Source organism: Echiichthys vipera, assembly GCF_963691815.1.
Source record: "Echiichthys vipera genome assembly, chromosome: 18".
Lineage (NCBI taxonomy): Eukaryota > Metazoa > Chordata > Actinopteri > Perciformes > Trachinidae > Echiichthys > Echiichthys vipera.
The window spans coordinates 22129298-22151487 of NC_139843.1; the positions used below are offsets into that span (position 1 = coordinate 22129298).

At 41.4% G+C, this 22190-nt stretch overlaps 1 protein-coding gene across 1 annotated transcript in view; it reads left to right on the forward strand.

The window, feature by feature from the left end:
• The window catches only part of dnah9 (dynein, axonemal, heavy chain 9), a gene marked incomplete at both ends in the record, with an annotated part of 182158 nt that overhangs the window by 78903 nt on the left and 81065 nt on the right, over positions 1-22190 (forward strand). The window contains 13 exon segments of the mRNA XM_083933223.1: positions 947-1104; positions 2216-2354; positions 3857-4144; positions 7716-7935; positions 8003-8130; positions 8432-8540; positions 9312-9459; positions 10593-10767; positions 11616-11789; positions 14605-14812; positions 15008-15173; positions 15811-15913; positions 16379-16618. Coding sequence (XP_083789349.1) covers positions 947-1104; positions 2216-2354; positions 3857-4144; positions 7716-7935; positions 8003-8130; positions 8432-8540; positions 9312-9459; positions 10593-10767; positions 11616-11789; positions 14605-14812; positions 15008-15173; positions 15811-15913; positions 16379-16618 — 2256 coding nt within the window.

Sequence of the window (22190 nt, forward strand, 5' to 3'; positions counted from 1 at the left end):
CTGCAAATGCTAATGCTAAAGATAGCCCTACCTAGCTGGCTTTGTTGTAAGCAAGGTGCAGAAAAGCTGAACAAGACTTTTTTAGGTGACCAAAATGTTACTTAATATATTTATTTTATTTTATTTATTTAATAACTTAGAGTGAAAACACTGTGACAGGGTCAAAGTCCTACAGTAAGACTTAAACAAAATGGGACCATGATTTACTAAATGAAGACCATGCTGTATTGAAGAAGACTTAAAACTAGTGATTGAGCCTGTAAACTCATTAGGAATATGTTTACTGAGATAGATAATATATCAAGAGAGAAGTAGGCTCATTTTCTCATTGACTTAGATACAGAAGACTACGTCCATCTCTATTATACAGGTCTATGCTAAGGATGCATCCTTTATGGTTATCCCTTAAAGAAGAACTCCACTGATTAGACATCAAAGTGTGTATTTAGTTATCCGGGAGGACGACTACATGTTTAAAAGCAGTATAAACCTTAAGTATCTCCGAGGGGAGTTGTGTGGAGATAAATGCCCTCAAGCTTTGGTTAGGTCTGAAGACTACAAGTTATAAAAGTAAAAAAATGTAGAGGTGTGGAGTTACAAAGAGGTGAGCAAACCATACCTCTGTAGCCTGCTGCTCTGTTGCTAGTTAGACCATGTTCGCATGCTAATTCATTTATTCATTCATTAATTAGGTGTACATGGTAAACACAGACAGTAAACTTGGTATCAGCATGTTAGAATTCTGGCAATAGCATCTAGCCTAAAGCACAGCTGTGCCTAAGTACAGCAGAGCTGTTAGCATGGCTGTAGACTCTTAGTCTGCCTTTTGTTTGGTGTACTTACCATTTTTAAAATGTGGTGTTATGGGAATGTTTTGGTTGGTAGTATAACCTTTGGTTAACTTTTCTTCTAATCTGTATTTTGTTTTTGTCCTCTGTACTTGCAGGTCAAAAGCATCCAGGATGCCATTCGAGATAAGAAGCGGAGGTTTAACTTCATGGGAGAGGAGGTGAATCTTTGCCCCTCTGTCGGCATCTTCATCACCATGAATCCAGGCTACGCTGGCAGGACAGAGCTTCCTGAGAACCTCAAGGCTCTGTTCAGGTAGGCCAAGGGACCAACATAAGTCACACAGCTCTAATTCAATATACCATGCTTTATTCCTCAGATGTGTTGGTTCATTAACCAAGGTTTAATGCGTCAACTAGTCTAGGGACTTTAAGAATTATAATAATACAACCCCAATTCCAAGTTGAGACGTGTAAAATATAAATAAAAACTGAAAACTGATTTGATTCAACCTATATTTAATTAAATACACAACAAAGACAAGATATTTAATGTTCAAACTGATAAACTTTATTGTTGTTTTGCAAATATTCACTCATTATGAATTTGATGCCTGCAACACGTTCCAAAAAGGACTAGGAAAGTTGAGGATTGCTCCAAAAACACCTGTTTGGATCATTCCACAGGTGAACAGGTTCATTGGAAACAGGTGAGAGTGGATATAAAGGTGCATCACTGAAAGGCTCAGTTGTTCACAACTGGATGGGGTGGGGTTCACCACTTTCTGAACAGCTGCGTGAGCAAATAGTCCAACAGTTTAAGAGCAATGTTTCTCAACGTACAATTGCATGGAATTTTGGGATTCACCATCTACAGTCCATAATATCATCAAAAGATTTAGAGAATCGGGAGAAATCTCTGCGAGTAAGCGGCAAGGCCGAAAGCCAAGATACAGTTCCCTTGACCTTAGATCCCCTCTGTAACACTTAACAGGATAAGCACATTGAGAAACGCACGCAGGAGTGGTGTTAAAATGTAAGCCATGAATAGATGAGAGCGGGAAAAGAGTTGAACCTGCATTTTCTTTTGCTCAAAACATAAAATTTCACACTTTTTCAATCAATGCTTTCAACCACAGTTCCTTTAAATCCTTTTGATCTTTTGGAAGGGCAGTTCATCCACATCACAAAAATAGAGATATGGGAAGTATTTCTTTCAGTCTAAAGGGAGCTTGCTGAAAAGTCTTATAACTGCACAGTGACAGTGTTTGCTGTTTTTGATTTCTCAAGATCCAGTAACATGACCATAGTGAGTGAGTTGCGAATAGTTAGTGAATAGAAGAGATGGTAAAATGTTTTTCATCCAGGGTTATGATTATGAACTACACCTGAGCTCCTTTGAATGTTTCTGTCCAATCTTTCTACAGACCCTGTGCCATGGTGGTGCCAGACTTTGAGCTGATCTGTGAAATCATGTTGGTGGCTGAGGGCTTCCTTAATGCTCGGGTCCTGGCTAGGAAGTTTATCACCCTCTACACTCTGTGTAAAGAGCTGTTGTCCAAACAGGTAATATATGCTTTCTTGGATGTTACACATCTGATATGGTGAAAATCAATTTAACCTAAATTGGCATGGCTTATATGGAGAGATTCATTCAGGCCAAACTGTAAAGTTTGTTGTCATAGCGCCACTATTTTGCTACTTACACCAAACCACATCATTGTGTCTTCAGCAATACACCTGCCGCACGTGAAGGAGATCAGATGCAGGGTTCTCAAGATATGCAAAGGACACACAGAAAAACAGACAGACATAGATCCCTTGCTTTGTAGTTGGATAAAGTAATAACTCAGAGGTACCGCACTTCACTTCTAACTGAACTGTCTAAGTGAAGTTTGACATGCATATGAATGAGAAGCTGAAGGGGGTTTGGATGATATTCCTTATCTAAAATGTTCTTTCATCCTTTTTTACTCTGGTCCAGTTTAACATGTAATTCTGGTAATTTAATTATTTCAGAAAGCAATAAAGTCACAGTACTGACTAATAGTTACAGTGGAGCTCCTTTGACTAAGGTAAGTGATTTTATGAGCCCTCGGTTCTGGATGAATGTCCCGTGACCACAGGCCCATTTCAGTGTCATAGCACACCGCTTCCTTTTTATGCCGCTTTTATTAAGCTGGAGTTCTTTGGACTTTTTTAAATATCACCTTAATTACACTTTTTGACTGCTCCAAAGTTGTTTGCCAGAGCTACTGCAGCTTTTTCCAACATTAGCAGCTTAGTGGTAATGAAATCAAATGATAATGAACAGACTGCTTCTCTAAGCTCTAAGGGCTACAACTGCAAATCAATGGAGAGTGCAGAGTCAGAGAACTACTTTCTTCAATTAAACAAGTGGTTCTTAATTGTGGGTTTTTTATTACACAAGTTCTGCTGCTGGCCCTGTGCTAAACAAGGGAGGTGAGGTGAAATAACGCTTGTGTGGCTTCTGTGGCGGTGTGTGTTCTCCAGTTTGGCCACACCACCGGGGCTGGGTGTGATGATCCTCTTGTGGGTGTGTTTTGAACACCCGTGATGCAACTGTGATCCTGAACAACTAGAGAGTCTCTGGACAGGAACTACACACGGACAATTATCACCATACACTGACACAAGTGACATTAGGAATATTATGGGATAAATGACATTGAAGAAAATAAAGTAGGTTAGGCTCACTGTGAAATCACTAAACCAGATAAGCTCTCCACTGTCCAGACATGGATATAATAAGAATATTATAGAGGGCTTGAAATCATAAAGTAAGAGAATAAGTGCTCTGATTAATACTTATGTGTGTGTGTTTGAGAGTGTGTGTGTTTGTGTGTGTGTGTGTGTGTGTGTGTGTGTGTGTGTGTGTGTGTGTGTGTGTGTGTGTGTTTCATCCTGATTCCTGGAGAGTCTACAACTGCACTAGCATCTCTGTGAGGCTGCACTTAGTTACAGCAGAGCTTTGAGCTACATGCTGAAGTCATGCTCGATGGTTGGAACTTATTATTTTTAATTAGCCAGATCTTTTTTTCCCTAAGGACCACTACGACTGGGGCCTCCGAGCCATCAAGTCAGTCCTAGTGGTGGCCGGCTCTCTAAAGAGAGGAGACCCCAGCCGAGCGGAGGACCAAGTGCTGATGCGAGCTCTGAGAGACTTCAACATCCCCAAGATTGTGACTGACGACATGCCCGTGTTCATGGGGCTGATAGGAGACCTGTTTCCTGCTCTTGACGTCCCCAGGAAGAGAGACCTGGACTTTGAGAAGCATGTGAAAGAGTCGATTTTGGACTTGAAGCTACAGGCCGAGGATAATTTCGTGCTCAAGGTAAGTTAAACAGGATCCCTTGATAGCCTCCTGACATGCCCGTCTGCTGCAGTTTATCGGATTCTGTTTTGATTACAACTCAAAAGAATGTCACAAGTGTTGCTGAGGATGAAGGCAAACGCAATCACAAGTTATTTGTAAAGCAGAAGCAAAGTCCCCAAATGGGGGTTTCATCCTTAACAATTTGGACAGATATTACAGTTGTAGCACTTTCATTTAGATTTATCGTAGTTCTTTCCAAAAGCTATTTACCTCACGTCATAATGTTCCGCTGGGAAATACACATTAGTGTCAGACAATTCTGCAGGATCTGGATGAATTGGGCAAATATAGCAGAAAGCCAACGGTCGACTGCGATGAGAATTCAGGTGCCCAAGCTGCTGACCTAATTCCAGTCATCATATTGCGTACAGATACGCACACCCACACACACACACACACACACAAATACACACAAACACACACATGCACAATAGAAGGCTTTATATATCAGAGACAGATGAACGCAGAACCAGGGGAAATAAGTGCAATCGGCCTCAGGTCAAATAGACATGGGGACCACATAATAACACTCCATCAATGGAGGCTGGGGCTGCACCATGCCACTTAACCCTGACACTGTAAGAGACAGCCACAGAAATAAACAAAGAGGAGGAGAAACAGAGCGAGCGAGAGAATGAGAATGGTGGAACGGTCAATAACAACCATCCACCCCTCAGAGCCTGAACTTTTACTGTCTTTGTTTGTGCGGCCAACCTTTTGATTTCAGGCAAGGAGAGGGGGGGGCGAGAGAGAAACTGCATACCTTTAGCGTTAGCCTGTGCTAGCATTAGTCCTCCCCACATCAAAGCAGTAATCAGCCAGGGCCTTTGAGAGTGTAAAGCCGCCTGCGCTCAGGCTGAATGGATGGGGAGTTGGAGCCGCAAGGAGCAGGTCGATGGCATTGATTGAGCTCACCATGTGCACGTTGGTGTGGAAATCTCTCTTTCTCCCTTTTTCTCTCTGTTACACACTCTGTGGTGTCACCCTCACATACCTGCATTGACATAAACTGCTGCACTGCGAGGAGCAAGTGAGTGTTTAAATTTGGCTTTTGAGGGGAAATATTTCTAGCTGCAAAAGTGTCCAACTGTAGAGAAGCATTACATCCTTCATACTGGAGAAACCATCGTCAAAGTTAAGCAAACTCTTTATAATACACCTTTACATTTTGGTTCATGGTAATTCAGTTTTTACAAGACAGCTGTAGTTAAACCCTCAGCATATAATACTGGGGAAATAGAATATTTAGGATAATGGCACTGAAGCATATCACAAGAAGAGAAAGACTTAACCCTACAAGTTCAATTCAGTTAGTATAACTTATTGAGCGAATAAATACCCTAACAGCTGCTCATTCTGCAGCTCTGACACTTTAAAGTCGATGCAGCAGATTTAATCGTTATAGTTTTGACACCGTTCAATCATGAAGGAGACATCCCTTCAGTTTGTGGACAAATCAAAGTGAAATTAATTTGACCCATTGAATATTATCTCAGATAAATACCAGTTGACTCATTCATTTTCTAATTGGTGTTCTATTAGCTGCAATTTACCAGCATTGTTAAACGGATCAGCCATTCTGGACCCCGTTTAAAGGAAATTATAACACATGGCATATGCAAGTAAACGTTATATTGACTTATAGTATAGTGAAGTATTATGTTTGCTTTTATAGAAGCTTCCATCCATCCATTTTTGTCCACCTATCCGGGGCCAGGTCGAGGGGTTAGCAGGTTAAGCTGAGTACTCTAGACTTCCCTCTTTCCAGCTCGGTCCCTGAGCAGACGAGATATATAATCTCTCCAGCGTATTATGGGTCTACCCCAGGGGGCTTCCTCCAGTTGGATGCATCTTGAAAACCTCTAATCAGAGGCGGCAAGAAGGCATTCTCATCGGAAACAAATAATTATCAAAGATAATAAAAAAATAAATCTAGTTAAACTAGAGTTCCTTAAAAAGGTAAAATGACAGCTAATATCAAGTGTCACGAAATCTACTGAACTAATAATTTTATAGGATTATGATTAATGATTATTTTAATAATCACTACCAAAATCGCTATGTCAATTGCTAGTCAGTTGAAGGATTTGGGAGTTCTTAGCCAGAAGAGGTTAGTAAATTAGGGGTGCAACGGATCAAAAACTCTCGGTTCAGATTGTTTCTCGGCTCAGAGTCACGGATTGGATCACTTTTCAGATCATCATGACCAATAAACACAAGTTTGTATTTTTCACGACATGTGCAAAGCACCCTATCTGTGGGCCCAGTCCTGCCTCATCAGTCGGATGATGAGAGGGTCATGAAGAGTGGAGATAAGAGAGGCAGAACAATGGCTTTCTCCAGTGATGTCATCAGTCATGGGTCAGGTCAACCAATGGTAGCTGACTATTTGGGTCTCCTTGGAAAGTTATCACCTGGGTGTGACCTGTGTGGGGGAGGGGCTTACTCTGCTGTCAGCCATGTTTGCTGCTCACAAAGGGATTTTCCCTTTGCTTGATCCAAAGAGGACCATGCAGTCAGAAACAGGCGTTTTGCCTTCTCTTTGTCCTGAGAGTCCAAATTAATCCAGAAATGAAAAATCATCCGAGGACAGCCGGTTGCACCTACACTACCCAAAGCACACATGACCATAGTTGAGGGTTAGGATGTAGTAGGACTGGTCAGTCAGCCTGATTGAACTAATCTGAATGGATGTAGGTTCCCATGGCAACATGATGTATGTACTCGATCACGTTTTCTCTACCATGGGGGCATCCAGGGGGCACTTGGGCAGGATTTCATTCCAGCATGGCAGCACCTACAGGGGAGCGATTGGTCAGCTGTGGCCTGACTGACAGAAATAAGGACTTTGTAATGAAAAGTGACATCATGAAAATAAAAAAATGGTTCCATAAACCACAGCATTAAGACAGAGATGCAGAAGGCCAACTTATCCATGAAATGCTACATTATCCTGTTAAAGGGTCCGTTTTAGAGCCAGTCAGATGTATCAGCCAGACGATATTATTGGCTGTTACAGGCCTATCACAGAAATATCAGTATCTATCAGTATCAGGGTGTATTTTTTTCAATATGAGAACCTTTTTTTACAGAACATTTAATGCAGAAAACAATGCTTGGGGTGATTTAGAAAAGGTGCCATATAGCTATTTATTTAATTTTATTCTATTTAAATTGACAGAAATTGACTGATACTGAACATACAGTACTCCTACGCTGTTTTATTTTGTATTTATTCTTTATTGTCAGTGTTAATTTATATGACTTGTTGACAATGTAATACATTGTATGTTTAATGTATAATAGTGTTAAATATTCCTTAATAAAATTGTCTTCTGAGTACCTTTGCAGAGTAATATTGGTGATAAATCCTCATGGAAAAGGTCTATTTTCATTCCGGCTCAATTCTTTTCCCCTCAAAAAACTCTCACAAATCCTATATCTGTCGGCCCCTAGTGTATACCATGTCATCAGTGTTGTGATGTTAACAAACCGTAATATCATATCTGTTATTCTCTGCGTGTGCTAGGTGGTGCAACTGGAGGAGCTGCTGGCAGTGCGTCACTCTGTGTTTGTGATCGGGAACGCAGGCAGCGGAAAGAGCCAAGTGCTGAGGTCACTTCAAAGGACCTATCAGAACATGAAGCGCAGACCTGTGTGGGCGGACCTTAACCCAAAGGCTGTGACCAATGATGAGCTTTTCGGCATCATCAACCCGGCAACCAGAGAGTGGAAAGATGGCGAGTACAGTGTTTGGTGTGTACAAAGAGTTTTATGACCTGAGTCAAACATCCAAACTGTGAACTCTTCCCACAGGCCTGTTTTCCAACATTATGCGTGAACTGGCCAATGTCAGTCACAACGGACCCAAGTGGATTGTTCTGGATGGAGACATCGATCCCATGTGGATTGAGTCCCTCAACACAGTCATGGATGACAACAAGGTATGAGCGAGTTGAGTGTTTGTTTGTGTAAATGAGTCTTTTATTCAGTATCAGAATGACTAAGGTTACACATTTTCTGTTACTAAATCAGCTTCCATATATGAAAAGGGAAGATGATCACTGATTTGAGAGAGTAGTAAACCATTTGCTCTATGATGAGAGAATGAATGACAGTGTGTGCTGTAATGTTAAGGATAGTGAAAAGAGCCGAAGCTAGCAGGTGCCATGATCCAGGCAAAGACACACAAATTGCTTTCAGTCCAATCTACGTACGCTGTGTGTGTGAATGTGCTTCTGTTAGGTGCTGACTCTGGCCAGTAATGAGCGAATCCCCCTGAACCCCACCATGAGGCTGGTGTTTGAGATCAGCCACCTTCGCACTGCTACCCCTGCTACAGTATCCAGAGCAGGTAGTCCTTGCTTTTCCTCCATTGTCTCATCCTTTTTACTTTGGCTTTTGAGTTAATATTGTGGTTGTATTTTTTCTTTTTTTCTTTTTTCCATTTGAATTGTTGTATTTTCTAGAGTTAGAGACATGTATGTCCTAATAATGGCATACTAACGAATAATACCAAATGCTATGTAATGCAAGGCATTCAGTATAACACTAAAGGAAAGACTGTAATGTAAGGAAATATGTATAAAACAAAGTAATTACTAGTACAACAGAGGTGTTACAGAGTCAAGTCACGGTTGATTGGGAATCTAATCTCGGAAAGAGTATTATTTTCTTCATCGGTTCAACCGCCTTGGACTGAATGTTCTTCCTTATATAGATCAACAAGGTCTGTGGGGGCCTTCAACATTACCAGCATTTCAACCACTTATCACGGTCCAATAAATCTGCACTATTCCAACGCAGTGCAACAAGACTTTTTGCTATCATACAACCAAATGTTAATATTCGTTGATGATTTTCGGGCCAAGAGTCTTGCGGTGTGTAGTTAAACAGGAGCATAAGCGGATTATATAGCACTTTTCAAAAACAAGTAGTAAACAAGTAGCAAAGTGTTTGACAAAAACATCAAAAGAAGATAAAATTTAATAATAATTTAAAGTAGAATTGATAGATTGATTTAGAGCTAAGGTAGGGTGGTGGTGGAGTGGGTGTGGATGATGGGGCCTAATGTCTAGCCTGGCTATAATCATAAATGTGTTATATTGCCTGTTTTTCTTCCCAGGCATACTGTACATAAACCCTGCAGACCTCGGCTGGAACCCGCCAGTGTCCAGCTGGATTGACAAGAGAGAGGTCCAATCAGAGAAGGCCAACCTGACCATACTGTTCGACAAGTACCTCCCCTCTTGCCTGGATGGCCTCAGGTCAAGGTAACACAGCTCCTCAGCAGGGTTGAGACAAAACATGGGGAGGGATGGGCAGAAGTGGGCGAAGCAAACAGGGACTGACTCAGAAGAACTGGATGGCATCCTGCTTTAGTATTGTACAGGTCCACTCGCCTCCTCCAACACCTCCATCTCCACTGCTGCTGGAGAAGACAACAAAAACAGGAAGCAGAGGAGGGAGAGAGAGAGAAGGAATATGTTGTCCTCTCTGTGAGGCCAGAAATGCAGAGAATGCACCACTATACAGTCACTTAATGCCACTGAGCTTAAAGATTTGTCAACAACACGCATAATTGAATTCCCTCTTTGTCAATGAAGCTCTATTTTTTCAGTTGGAAAATTCAATTCAAAACTACAAGTGATTGACCATGACCATGATTTATTGTATTTAACATGCTGCCAGATCATTGATCTCCACAGGACTGGTTAAAGTGGGAATAGATGACTTTTCAACATTTTACCCTATAGTCTTTCCAAGTGGCATCATTGTTGGTACTGCTGTCTCAAAGACAACTGTATGGGGATCGCTTTCCGTTGTCCTGAGAGCTAACATTACCAACAACACAGGACACGCCGCTTTTGTTTTCCGGACAAACTGCTAATGGGGAAGGTCTAACATAAGTTACCTGTTCATCTAAGTTTATCATTAGCAACATGGCTACCACTAGCAGCTTAGAATCCCAATTTGAACCAGAAACCCTGATCTTAGTGTTATACCCAGTAGTATGTATACATACGCAGGTTTTGTTTCTTCGTGAAGCTAAGTAGACGGAATGGTTATGTCACTCTCCCTCTCCCTTCATCCACGGGGCTCTTTTATTCTTTTTCCGGGTAACATTAGAGTTACCAGAGTTACTCCAGCTGTTCCACAGTCCACCATTTGCGCTACCTTATGATAGCTACTGTATGCGATTTTGTTATTTGACTCACAGCTAAATGCTCTCTGCTAAGGTGTGATGTGGTGTAACGTTATATGTCTAGGGCTTTTATTGTGAATTATTCTGTAGCTATTACATTGTGCAACCAATATTTACTTTGTAACGATAAGATAAAGCAAACAACATGTCTATTGTGCGATGATGCTTGAATCCAGCGATGTAATGTTTGTCTTTGCTCAGGTTTAAGAAGATCATCCCTATCCCTGAACAGAGCATGGTCCAGATGCTGTGCTACTTGTTGGAGTGTCTGCTGACTCCAGAAAACACCCCGCCAGACTGTGCCAAGGAACTTTATGAGCTTTATTTTGTTTTTGCTGCGGTCTGGGCCTTTGGGGGAGCCATGTTCCAGGACCAGGTACTGCGTGGGCCTCTGGGCATGTGAGACGCTTACTAAGTGGTTCTATAAAGAGGGAAAATAATAGGACACTGAAACGGCTGGATTTTTTTTTTCTATCTCCTCATAACTCCTTCCTGAAATACTTTTTTTGCACTTGCAATATGGGTATTCCTTGGTATTATTCAAGCCATGATGGCTCATATGCAACTCAGCTCTGTGTCTCCATTTATGAAAAGTCATTTGAAAGTTATTTTCAGTTGAAGAAATGGCAAGTTTTTAAAGAAAGGCAGTGATCTCCATCTGAAAATGAAGTGGACTCCATTCCCACTCAACAACACACAGGCTAGCTGAATTTAAATCAGCAGGAGAGCCGTGGCGAGCAGTTGCTAAGCAATCCAGTTAGTGCTGTACAGTAAATGCGTCCATCTAAGTTATGGGATAAAACTGCTGTCCCCTCGGTACAAATGTACTCCACTTTATTTTCCCATCACAGATGCATTTAAATGCTAAGTGGTTTTATTGACTGGAGAGTTGGTAGGGAATAGAGGAGACAGGTACCAAGGGGTGGGGAGGAAGGGAGGAAGGCGAGCAACTGCCAGCCAGCAGGTGATGAGGCTTCTTCACTGTCTGTATCTGACAGATGGATAGATAGGCCTGCCATCTCTCATTTTCTACCCTTCAACTGCTGTGCCTCTATCTCTATGTTGTTGCCATTTATTTGTCCTCTGGTTTGTATTCACACCAGTATAAACGCACAGATCCATAGCTACTGTACGGGGAAGAAAAAGCAAAGAGGAAGTCATTTTAGAGTATTGACCGCTCGCCTACCCTCTGTGTCTCTGCGTGTGTTCTCTGTGTGAGTGTAGCTGGTCGACTACAGAGTGGAGTTCAGCAAGTGGTGGGTTGCCGAGTTCAAAACCATCAAGTTCCCATCCCAGGGCACCGTGTTTGATTACTACATTGACCCCGAGAGCAAGAAGTTTGAACCCTGGTCCAAGATGGTGCCCAAGTTTGAAATGGATGCAGATACACCTCTTCAGGTACAACAGCTTGTTTTAGAGGATTCAAGCCATAGCCAAGGTCTGATTCATAAATTCCATAACATGTCATTTTCCTAATCTGTTAAAGGCTTAAAGGTTCTCTGTGTTCTCTTTTGAAAAACCCTTGTTATTAGTGACAGCTGTGACCGTTAAGTGAACTGTGGTCAGCTCGCGGTTGCCTGCATGCTTAGACTCTGTAGGCACGAGCGCGAATCAGCCAAAACACTGAGACTGAACGTGATTAATCAGTATCATGTTGATAGAATGCTGTAAAATAAACTTAAATTATATTAACAATAATGCTAGCTTGCTGTTTGTAATTAACTCCATCAGCCAACTCCTCAAAGCAACCGCAGGCAGATTCATGCCTATTTGGCAAGCAAGCTAAGGTTTACAAGTTAGCTGTAACTTAGCTACGCTGCATGGCTCTGCCGTCATTTGCTGTGTAATATTAGCTGTAGAAGTACGTAATTTGCGAATGGCAAACCCATCAGACCAGCCCCGCAAGTCTGGAAGAATTAGCCATTCTCCACTCCAGCTAAGCAAGCTAACATTAGCAGCTAAAACCAATATGTATTTCATGTATGTGTATTAACGTTAGAGACACGAAACGTCACATCCTTTGGATTTTCCTGGAAGATTTCCCGATACCTTAACATAGAAGTTTTAAGTCATGTTACAACCTGTTCATCCATGGTCAATAAAAAACGATTAATACAAGTAGGGCTGTGTGATATGGCGATATGTATCTTTTGACGATAGAAAAATGTCTATCGTTTCATATTTTGCTCTATTGTTTATCTTTCGGTGTCATAAATCAAGCACTTTACTGGCTGAGGGGTGTGTGAAGATGAAGTGAGCCAAGGCCTGAATCTGAAAGGAGTTGCTCTGTACGCACGACACACTCGCGCGGTTATAGTGTGACCCTGTATGTGACTCCTACACAGGTTGCAGTGTTTCAGTGTAATTAATAAATTATTGCAGCTGTGCAGAATATCATTTTTGTTCTTTGGATATTCGGTAATAACCAACAGCATAAACAGTAACTACTAATGCTCATCCTGCTGAAAATTGCAACCTCGCAGGAAAAGGGAATTAACTAAGTCTAATAAACATTCAAAAACTATACATCATTTAACATTATTATGCTCGTTTGTTACCACATCGTCATGGATGAATTACACCTACATATTATAAATGCTCGATATACAGTAAATGCTCAATCCGACACAGTCTGACAGCGCCATGAAACTGAAACTACAGGTCTAAATATACCGTCAGCTATTGGCAAAGGAAGAAAGAAACAAAAAACATTTATGTTAAAACAACAATACTTTTAATAAGATGCCCATATCAGAAATCACATCACATCAGAAATCAAACCTGCTGTGCTACCTCGCAACACTGGACTTACATGCACCTGCCGCTGTCTCTGTCAGGCGCCTATTTCCACATGTCCACAGTGCAACTAGAAAGAATAAACAAGAGTCAAGAATGTACTTGGAAAATGTATTTGCAGTTGGCCTTTATTGATAGCCTACATTAAATAATATTATAATCTTTTTTAGTTAAAAAACGAATATCCGAATTCCGAAAATTGAAAATTGACCTACTAACACAACGAAAGAATATTTGAATATTCGGGTACATAAATCACAGTATAAAAAGAATAAGCCTTTCTATGTGGTGATTTTACATCAACTTTTAGTTACTTTGATTTACAAAACAAAAATGCTATATCTTAATATATCCTCATTTATATATATATTGTCAAATTGACCAGCCCTAAATACAAATAAAAAGTTACACACAGAACCTTTAAAACTGCACAAATAACTATATTAATATAATCAATGGGTCGCAAAAAAATGGACCTATATGGTGTTGAGTTTCTTACAGTGACAAAGTTAGCGACTCCATGGATCACTGAGTAGCTTAAATTGTAATTCCGGCGTAAAATCATCCCATGGTCTTTTACGGCACCTACATACATAAAGCCATCGAGACAGGTTTTTTCGTGTATAAACTATGAATGGAGATATCCCGGAGAGTCGCTAACAGCTGGGACGTGGCTAACACAGATTAGCTCAAGGCAGTACATTGAAAGGATTAAAACGGCCGAACCACTGCAGTAGCATGAGAAGAGTCCCTACACAGAAAACAAAGCACCAATGGGCTCCTTCCTTTGGGATGGACTTTGGTAATCCACTTGAATGGATTTTACTATGAGAGGAGCTGGTACAGGGGCCAGTAGGTAAGTCTTTAAAACACTCTTTTAATGAACTCTGGGTTCACTGTCTACGTTGTTGGTGCTTTGTTTTCTGTGTAGGGACTCTTCTCATGCTGCTGCAGAGGTTTGCTGTTATTTTGAGCAGAATTAGTGGTTAAAAAAAGACGTTTGAATGCCTTCACCGTACTGCCCCGAGCTAGGATTTCTCTGTTAATAGTTTAAACATGAAAAAACTGTCTCGATGGCTTATTTGATGTATGTAAGTGCCGAAAAAGACCATGGGATAATTTTACGCTGGAATTACACTTTAAGAACTGATAGGTATATAAAATATGATAAATGTTCCTCAAGAGTTGAAAAATAAAACATTCTGCGTTTCTCTGTTTTATGTCATAGTACATTAAATGTCAAAGTTAAAGTAAATGTAAAAGTCCCTGTCAGATCTCAGCTGCAACATTTTATAGACAAAGCTATTCCTCCTCTATTTGATGAATGAGTTAATTATCAAAAAGGTTGCAGCCCTTTTGTATATTAACATCTTGTCAGGGGTTGTTTTTTATATGTATGTTTGTTTCCCATGTGCAGGCATGTATGGTCCACACTACAGAGACCATTCGAGTTCGATACTTCATGGACCGCCTCCTTGAGCATCGTCGGCCCGTCATGCTGGTCGGAAACGCTGGCACAGGGAAATCTGTTTTGGTCGGGGACAAACTGGGATCATTGGATGCCGAGAAATACATGATTAAAAATGTCCCCTTTAACTATTACACCACCTCTGCTATGCTCCAAGGTAGGAACGGTGCATGTGATTAGCTCACAGGTGTGTGTTTAAATGGTATCTTGGCTCATGTACTCTTCTAGTTTAATCAAATGTCTCCACACTGACCCATGTGCTTCATACATATTGCCATTCAATTACACCTTGCATTCCTACATTTGTGCCCTCTGCTCCTCTGTTCCACTCCTCTGTTCCACTCCTACACAGCTGTGTTGGAAAAGCCCCTTGAGAAGAAAGCGGGGCGCAACTATGGACCTCCAGGCAGCAGAAGACTGATTTACTTCATAGACGACATGAATATGCCCGAGGTGGATGCATATGGAACAGTGCAACCTCACACACTCATACGCCAACACATGGACTACAACCACTGGTAGGGCTTTGTCATTTATCTGCAGCTGTGCAATATATATGTATGAGCAAACATTAGTACATGCTTGTGATGTGAAGTGGGTGACATTATGTATTAACTATCTTTCAAGGTGATTTTCAGTGGAGTTGTTCCTCACTTGAATTGCATAAATGATGGACAGATTCTGACTATTCCTCCATCTGTAAACATAGAAAAGGATCATTCAAATAATAGAGTGCCAGCAGCTGACAGGTGTAATGCCCTAATTATTCTGCTGAAAATGTCTTTGTATCCCTGCATCACTATTAATATGGTACAACTTTTATGAGTCAAAAGTCAAATGTGAGCGCAGGGTTGTATAATTCCCCTTAAAAGGATTTAGTTGCTCGTCTCTGTGACACAGTGAGGCCATTCTGAACACGGTTCCACTGCGTCAGACACAGGCGGACTGGCTCAGCCCATTAGAGATATGCTGGAAGGATTTCAGGTATGAAATTGAGAGGAAGGAGGACGCCACTGAGCCACGCCAGCTTAAGTGGGAGCTGAGGCGTCTATATCTGGGAATATGTGTGTGTGTGGTCCTGCGTGTGTGTGCATGAAAGGACTGTTAAATAATGATTTATTTTTTTTCTGCATGTTTGTGCATGTGTTCTCCCAGGTATGACCGTAATAAGCTGCTTTTGAAGGAAATACACAGCGTTCAATACGTGTCCTGCATGAACCCCACAGCCGGCAGCTTCACCATCAATCCACGACTGCAGGTGCACAAACACACACAGCAGGTCCTCACAGAACATCGTAGTACCGCTGGTTATGCAAGCCACTGCAAAAGGTTACACGTGCACTAATGATATCATAGACACTGTATTTATGTTTGCCTCCTGTTATTTAATTAGGCAACATTATGTGCTGCTCTACATTCATTTATTTATGCATTTCTCATTTTTGGGCCAAACTTTGGACCATTACTTTTTTTCCTGTTTGATCTTTTACTCTTCCTTTATTCATTTGTGTGCAATTTTGAGTATAAGTGGTCCTCTGCAATTGTCTTTTTGAATGCATTTTAATACATATTGTGTTCCATGTGATCTACTGTATGTCTTTAAGTTTGACACAATGTTCAAAGTATGACATTGACCAACGGAAACATCCTTGTTTTGACTGGGTCATCAGTGTGACCAACACGTTTACTTCTACTCTTGTTTATGCTATATGTTCCTCCGTAGCGCCACTTCTCCGTCTTTGCCCTGTCCTTCCCTGGAGCCGAGGCCTTGAGCACCATCTACACCTCCATCCTGTCGCAGCACCTGAGAGGAGAGGGCTTCAACGCCACCCTGCAGAAGAGCTGCCCCGCCCTGGTCCAGTTGGCCTTGGCCCTGCACCAGCGCATCTCCTCAACCTTCCTCCCTACCGCAGTCAAGTTCCACTACATCTTCAACCTTCGAGACCTCTCCAACATATTCCAGGTGACACACCCATGGGAAGCATGTATCTACACAGAACGACCTTAGGTGAATCTTTTCACAATTTAATGTCAGAAGATAGAGAAAGTTGGCCTGTGAATGTTCTCATTTGTCCAGGTCATTGTTATCCCCAAAGCAATTTCAGTCAGAAGCAACTGGACTTGGTTATTTGTTTAGGAAGACGTTTCACCTCTCATCCATGAGGCTTCATCAGTTCATGTACGCATCTGACCAGGCTAACTCCAACGACTGTCGTTATAACCCAGTAGAGCAAACTCACTTCCCATGAACGACTGACTCCAACGACTGTCGTTTGCACAAAGGGTTCCAGTGACATCATCGGCCTTGTGAGAGGTTAAATACCTGGATCTCCACACCAGTTAGTTGGAGTCCCAGCCTGTTAGTTGCAGTCCCAGCCTGGTCAGATGCGTACATGAACTGATGAAGCCTCTTGGATGAGAGGTGAAACGTCTTCCTAGACAAACAACAGTCCAGTTGTTTTTGACTGAAATTTCTTTGAGGATAAAAAAGTTGCACACTTTTTCACCTCACTCAAACAAAGAGTTACATTTTTTTCCCCCTGAATTATCTCGCTGCCTCCCACATGGAAAGAGCCAGGCTTCTGTCACTAATTTCTCATCTAAATTATTATTGATTTAAGAAGCTAGAAATAAGTCTGAAATAAGTGTAACAGAAAATAGAATAGATTTGCACTTCCACGGGTGTTAGTGATGATTTAATATATTTAAATGAATATAATATCAGAGTACGAAGGCTGTCGAGAGAGGCGCTTTGGGGGCAATATTTCTGTCAAAATCCTCCACGGTTTCATGGAGGGCAGGCTCTCATTTAACTCACTCTGTTGTATAATTAATGCTTTAAGCCACTGAGCTATGACTTCAGATTTCATAATTCCATCTAGGAGTTTACAAAGGCAATTCTGAGTTCTTACTTTTCTATTACACTAAGTGCACAATACAATGCCTGTAGTAATATGCTATTTCATATTTACCCGTTTAAAGCTGCACTTATTAATATTTTCTGTATTACAAAAAAAGCGAAGACTGCTGTGGCAAATGTGCAAGCAGGTTATTCTATATACCTCCCCATAAGCTACTGCATTGTTGCTACTCTTCCTGGGGAGGACAGGATATAACATACTTGGCTCCTTTACTTTCCTTTGCAACTTTACCTGCCGTGAAGCCTGCCTTGAAGTCACCAGTTGGAACATTTCGCTCTTTTCTGTCTGTGCTTTTGTTTCCTTTCGAGGCATAAAATATCAGACAAAGAGAATTTTCATTCACTTCATAGCGCTAAATCCTTTTGCCACATTTCAGACACTTTCTGATGGAGTATCTCAGTCGCTTGTTGTGCACAAATTTCGACAGGGTTGGGTTGGGGTTCTTCTTCTATTTAATGGTTGATTGCAAATAGACAGAGCATTACCACCACCTATTGTCGTCTGCCAAAATATCTGCTGGCTTGTTTTCTCTCTCTCTGACTACAGTAAAGTGTTCCTCAGTGAATAAAACACATGTATACTTACATTTGTAAGGCAAGGCTAGTTTATTTTTATTGTACATTTGTAAAGTTGTACAACAAGAAGGTAATTCAAAGTGATTTACATAAAACATATGAAAAAAATGGGAAAAAACACATAAAATGACATTTTAATTAAATAATTTAAAAAATGAATAAAATAATAATAATAATAAAAACATAGAATGGATGCTGCTAAAATTCCTTTTAGTTTGAAATTATCCTGTAGCCACGTACTCCTGTACTCCAAGTACTCCAAGTACTCCAAGTACTCATAGTGCACTCGATTTTACCATAATTCTCACTGTAAACGCTTTATGTTCTCAAAATTATGACTGTTAATCTACAGCAAGCTACATAGCATCTGTGTGAAGCTAGGAAGGTAGAATCTTTACCTTGCTCCATTTGCCATGTTAGCATGCTAAAATTTGCTAATTAGCCTTAAATGCAGCTAAGGGAGATGGGAATGTCTTCAGATCTGCAGATTTCTGGTACTAAAGTATTGGACACGTTAAAATGTTGACTTGATAATGATGCTAGAGGAACAAAAAAGAGAGTACACTTAAATAAGCTTATTTACATCCACTTGTTTTTATGCACACTTTTAGATTGTGCATTAAAAACCAGAGTGGAAAGTTTTCATGATGACCTTAGGCAGAAAAGTGGGTCTGTGGAAAATGTGACAATGTGGCAAAATACAATGTCAATCGTACTATTTTCCACATTGTTTTGGAGATTTCCCTTAAGCTTTTACAATCAAGTCATCTGGGTGTGCCCTCTTCTCCTGCAATGGCACCTGCCTCGAGAATTAGAGCCACTAACTGTTTATCTTGATGCATTAACTGTATCTGCATAATAGTAGTGGATGGTCAGGGGATCCCCAAAGTTGCTGAATTAATATTAAAGAATGACATGATATCTGTACAAAACTTGATGGCAGCCACAGTTAGCTCAGATAATCCAGTTTTCATCCAGTGAGATATCTACCAAATGGATCGGTCCCCAGACCAGACCAGTCCACACTCTGTTATTCAAATGCAGAGTGACAGAAAAAGTTGTGAGAAGAATGAAAAAAGAGAGGTTGAGAGAGAAGTTCAGCCCTACTTTCACACCTCATATATGCTGCATTATAAGGGTGTTAATGTTGAATAGGTTTTGTGCCGTCGGAGGAAGGTTTCAGACACTTCAAACACAGTAGCACTCGACCGCTATGTGTACTGCCCCTTAGACCGCCAGACCACCACTTTGTTTTAAGCTTATGGAGGCCTTAATGATGCCAGTTCACTGTGTCTTTAAGTAAGCTATTATTAACCTTATTTCCTGTATGCCTGCCGGGTTTTATACATTATAATGAGCTTTCTGCACTTTGAGATTAAGCATAATTACCATCCCAAAGCTCAAGCCCTGATGACCCCGAGACTAACCTTCCTGACCCTTGATCACACACATCCCTGCCATGAAGCGGTAGGAGGTTTAGCCGCAACATAACACTGCCCGTTTTGTCAAAGTCTTAGTTTTTTATTTTCAGGGTGTCCACAGCTCGACTCAATGTCAAATAACCACAGAGAGGAAACACTGTCAAAGCTTTCTGTTCCTCTCTACAGAAAGAAAGCCAGGCAGGGATACCTGGAGCTCGTTTGAAGTTCTTTTGCCTAACTTATTTAGCTCTTGGCTCTAACACTTTAGGACAGCTGGGAAGAGGTGAGCAGCCTTGCAGTTCACAGCTCTGCCTCAGCTGTAATCCCCCCCCCCACCCCTACCCCTGTGTTTTTGCACCTTCAGAAGTGGGAAAGCATTGGCGAGACAGTACAAACGCTGCCTCTAATTTACAGCATGAGGCCTAAATGGTTGTCACTCAGTGTTTTCTGGCTTGACGTATCAGATGTTTTGCCTCAGCTGAAATAATTGGGGGACTTTTTGTAATTCACTTTGTTTTTTAAAACTTTGGAGCTTTGGAGATGCAGCCAAAGGCAACTGCCTCATTATGATCAACTCTAATGAGCCAGAAATGGGCTCAGAGACTCTGTGTGAGCTTGCAATACCTCTTGCAAAGGTGTATTAAAATGTGACAAAAGGAGCAGGTCCAGATAGCACTCAAGGTTGTATCTTTCTGAGAGTGCTGTTGCTGTTATTTGCTGACTAAATTCTCTCCTTTAGGTTGTTGTTGAAAAGGAGCTAATGCCAACAAATTCCTTCTGAAATTACTCTATTTTATCTTCACAACTTTCTCTACTTTCTCCCGTTACCCCTTACTTACTTTGTTGCAGTACTCTGTCTTTCTCCTTCATACTCTCTATCTCCATAAATCTCTACTTTCTTACTTGAGGGGATCATTATGTCCCATGGACGTTTAATTAGACATACTATAAGTGAAGTGTAGCCCAATTCCACTTATAGGGCAAACTGTTTGGCATCCGACTGGGAGCATTGTCAAAGAGCTCTGTTTGCCAGTTCGTTCGTTCTCTGCCATGGCCAATGGGCATATCAGAGGGCCTGTCTTCCCCACGTCAACCTAAATGAGCTCCTCAAAGCTCAAGAGGCGAGGGAGGGGGGGGGGGGGGGGGGGGGGGGCTGGACATAGTGAAAGTGGAGGACAGAGACGAGGGAAAGAAAGAGAGTACATGAGACCCGTGGTGCAGAGATACTCTGAAGCCGAACTGTACTGACTGTGCGATATGTCTGTATGATCTTCCATGGATAGTCAGCTGGGTGCATTTCTTAGCAGGGGAAGCATTGTTTGGGGGCTCAGAGCATCTGTCAAGCTACGAGGAAAGCATGGACACTACAGACATCCCCACAGCTGGACAGTTACATGCCCACACCCAGAACTCTCTATTTCCTCTCCTGAGTTGAACATAGTAATGAAAAATCAGGGACAGAGAGGTTGATCTAGTTCTTCCAAGTTCAGCCGGATAGAAGGAAAAACAAAGTTCTCTCTCCTTCGCAGTTTGTTAGTGCTGTGCTGTTTGATTGGTACAACCAACAGCTCAGCCTGCAAGTGTGACTGTCACAGACAGTTGCCATATGGTGTTTTGTTTTGCTGAGGCACACTTTTACACAATAAATGTGGGGTGTCAGGATTGACATCATTAAGAAATGAAATGAGTAGAAAAACACAGATCAAGTCAAAGATTAGAGCATTCGCACATACACTCTGGAAAACATCTTGACTTTGTAGCTCTTGAGTAGCGGCAATCATTTCGGCTTAGTTTGAATCTTCAGTACACACATCCATGCAAATACTCACACACAAACAGGCACAACACCCATCTGCACCATTACACAGTGGATTTAGCAGCCAATTGTCACATTCAGCGGGCTCAGATATGAAGGCAGATCAGATTCAGCTGGCTTTACCCCCAGAGATGGTTCTGTTGATTGGAATAACTTCTGGGGCTGGAAACACACAACATCTGCTTGCCTCTGCCTCTGCCTCCTGGGTGACAGTGCGCAGAGGGGAACAAACAGTGCCTGGGCGGCTCTTTGTCCCCTTCCTCATCCTATACGGCACCTGTTATGCGAGTCACCTAGATTGCGCAGAGTTTTGCCTGACTGCGTCATGAACGGCCTTGTGGGAAAGCCAGCACGTCGCAAAGGTTGCTCATTGTCATGATTTTCTCTTTTAATTTCAGATTTCTTTCAGAAGAAGATCAAGAGAAGTATGAATTACAAACAGAAAAACACTTCTATTTTCAGCCATGTTATCTGTGTGGATCTATGGATGCTTCTGTTTAGTTGGTCACATCACCACTTTGGTACAACACAGAAATATACAATAGACATGTATTGTTCACTCACATGGAATATTTACACCACGAAATGTCCTCCGCCATTTGATAAAAAACAATAAATAAGTGCTAAAATATCAACAATCAATACATATCCTGAATAGACATCTTAAAAAACAGCAGAAGTCCCTTATATCCAACAATAGTCCTGGGTGATAACAGAGGATGGAATAAAAGATCTCTTATAGATGTTTTTCATTGGTCTGGGTACTCCTAATCGTCTTCCTGAAGGGACTATTCAAATTCAT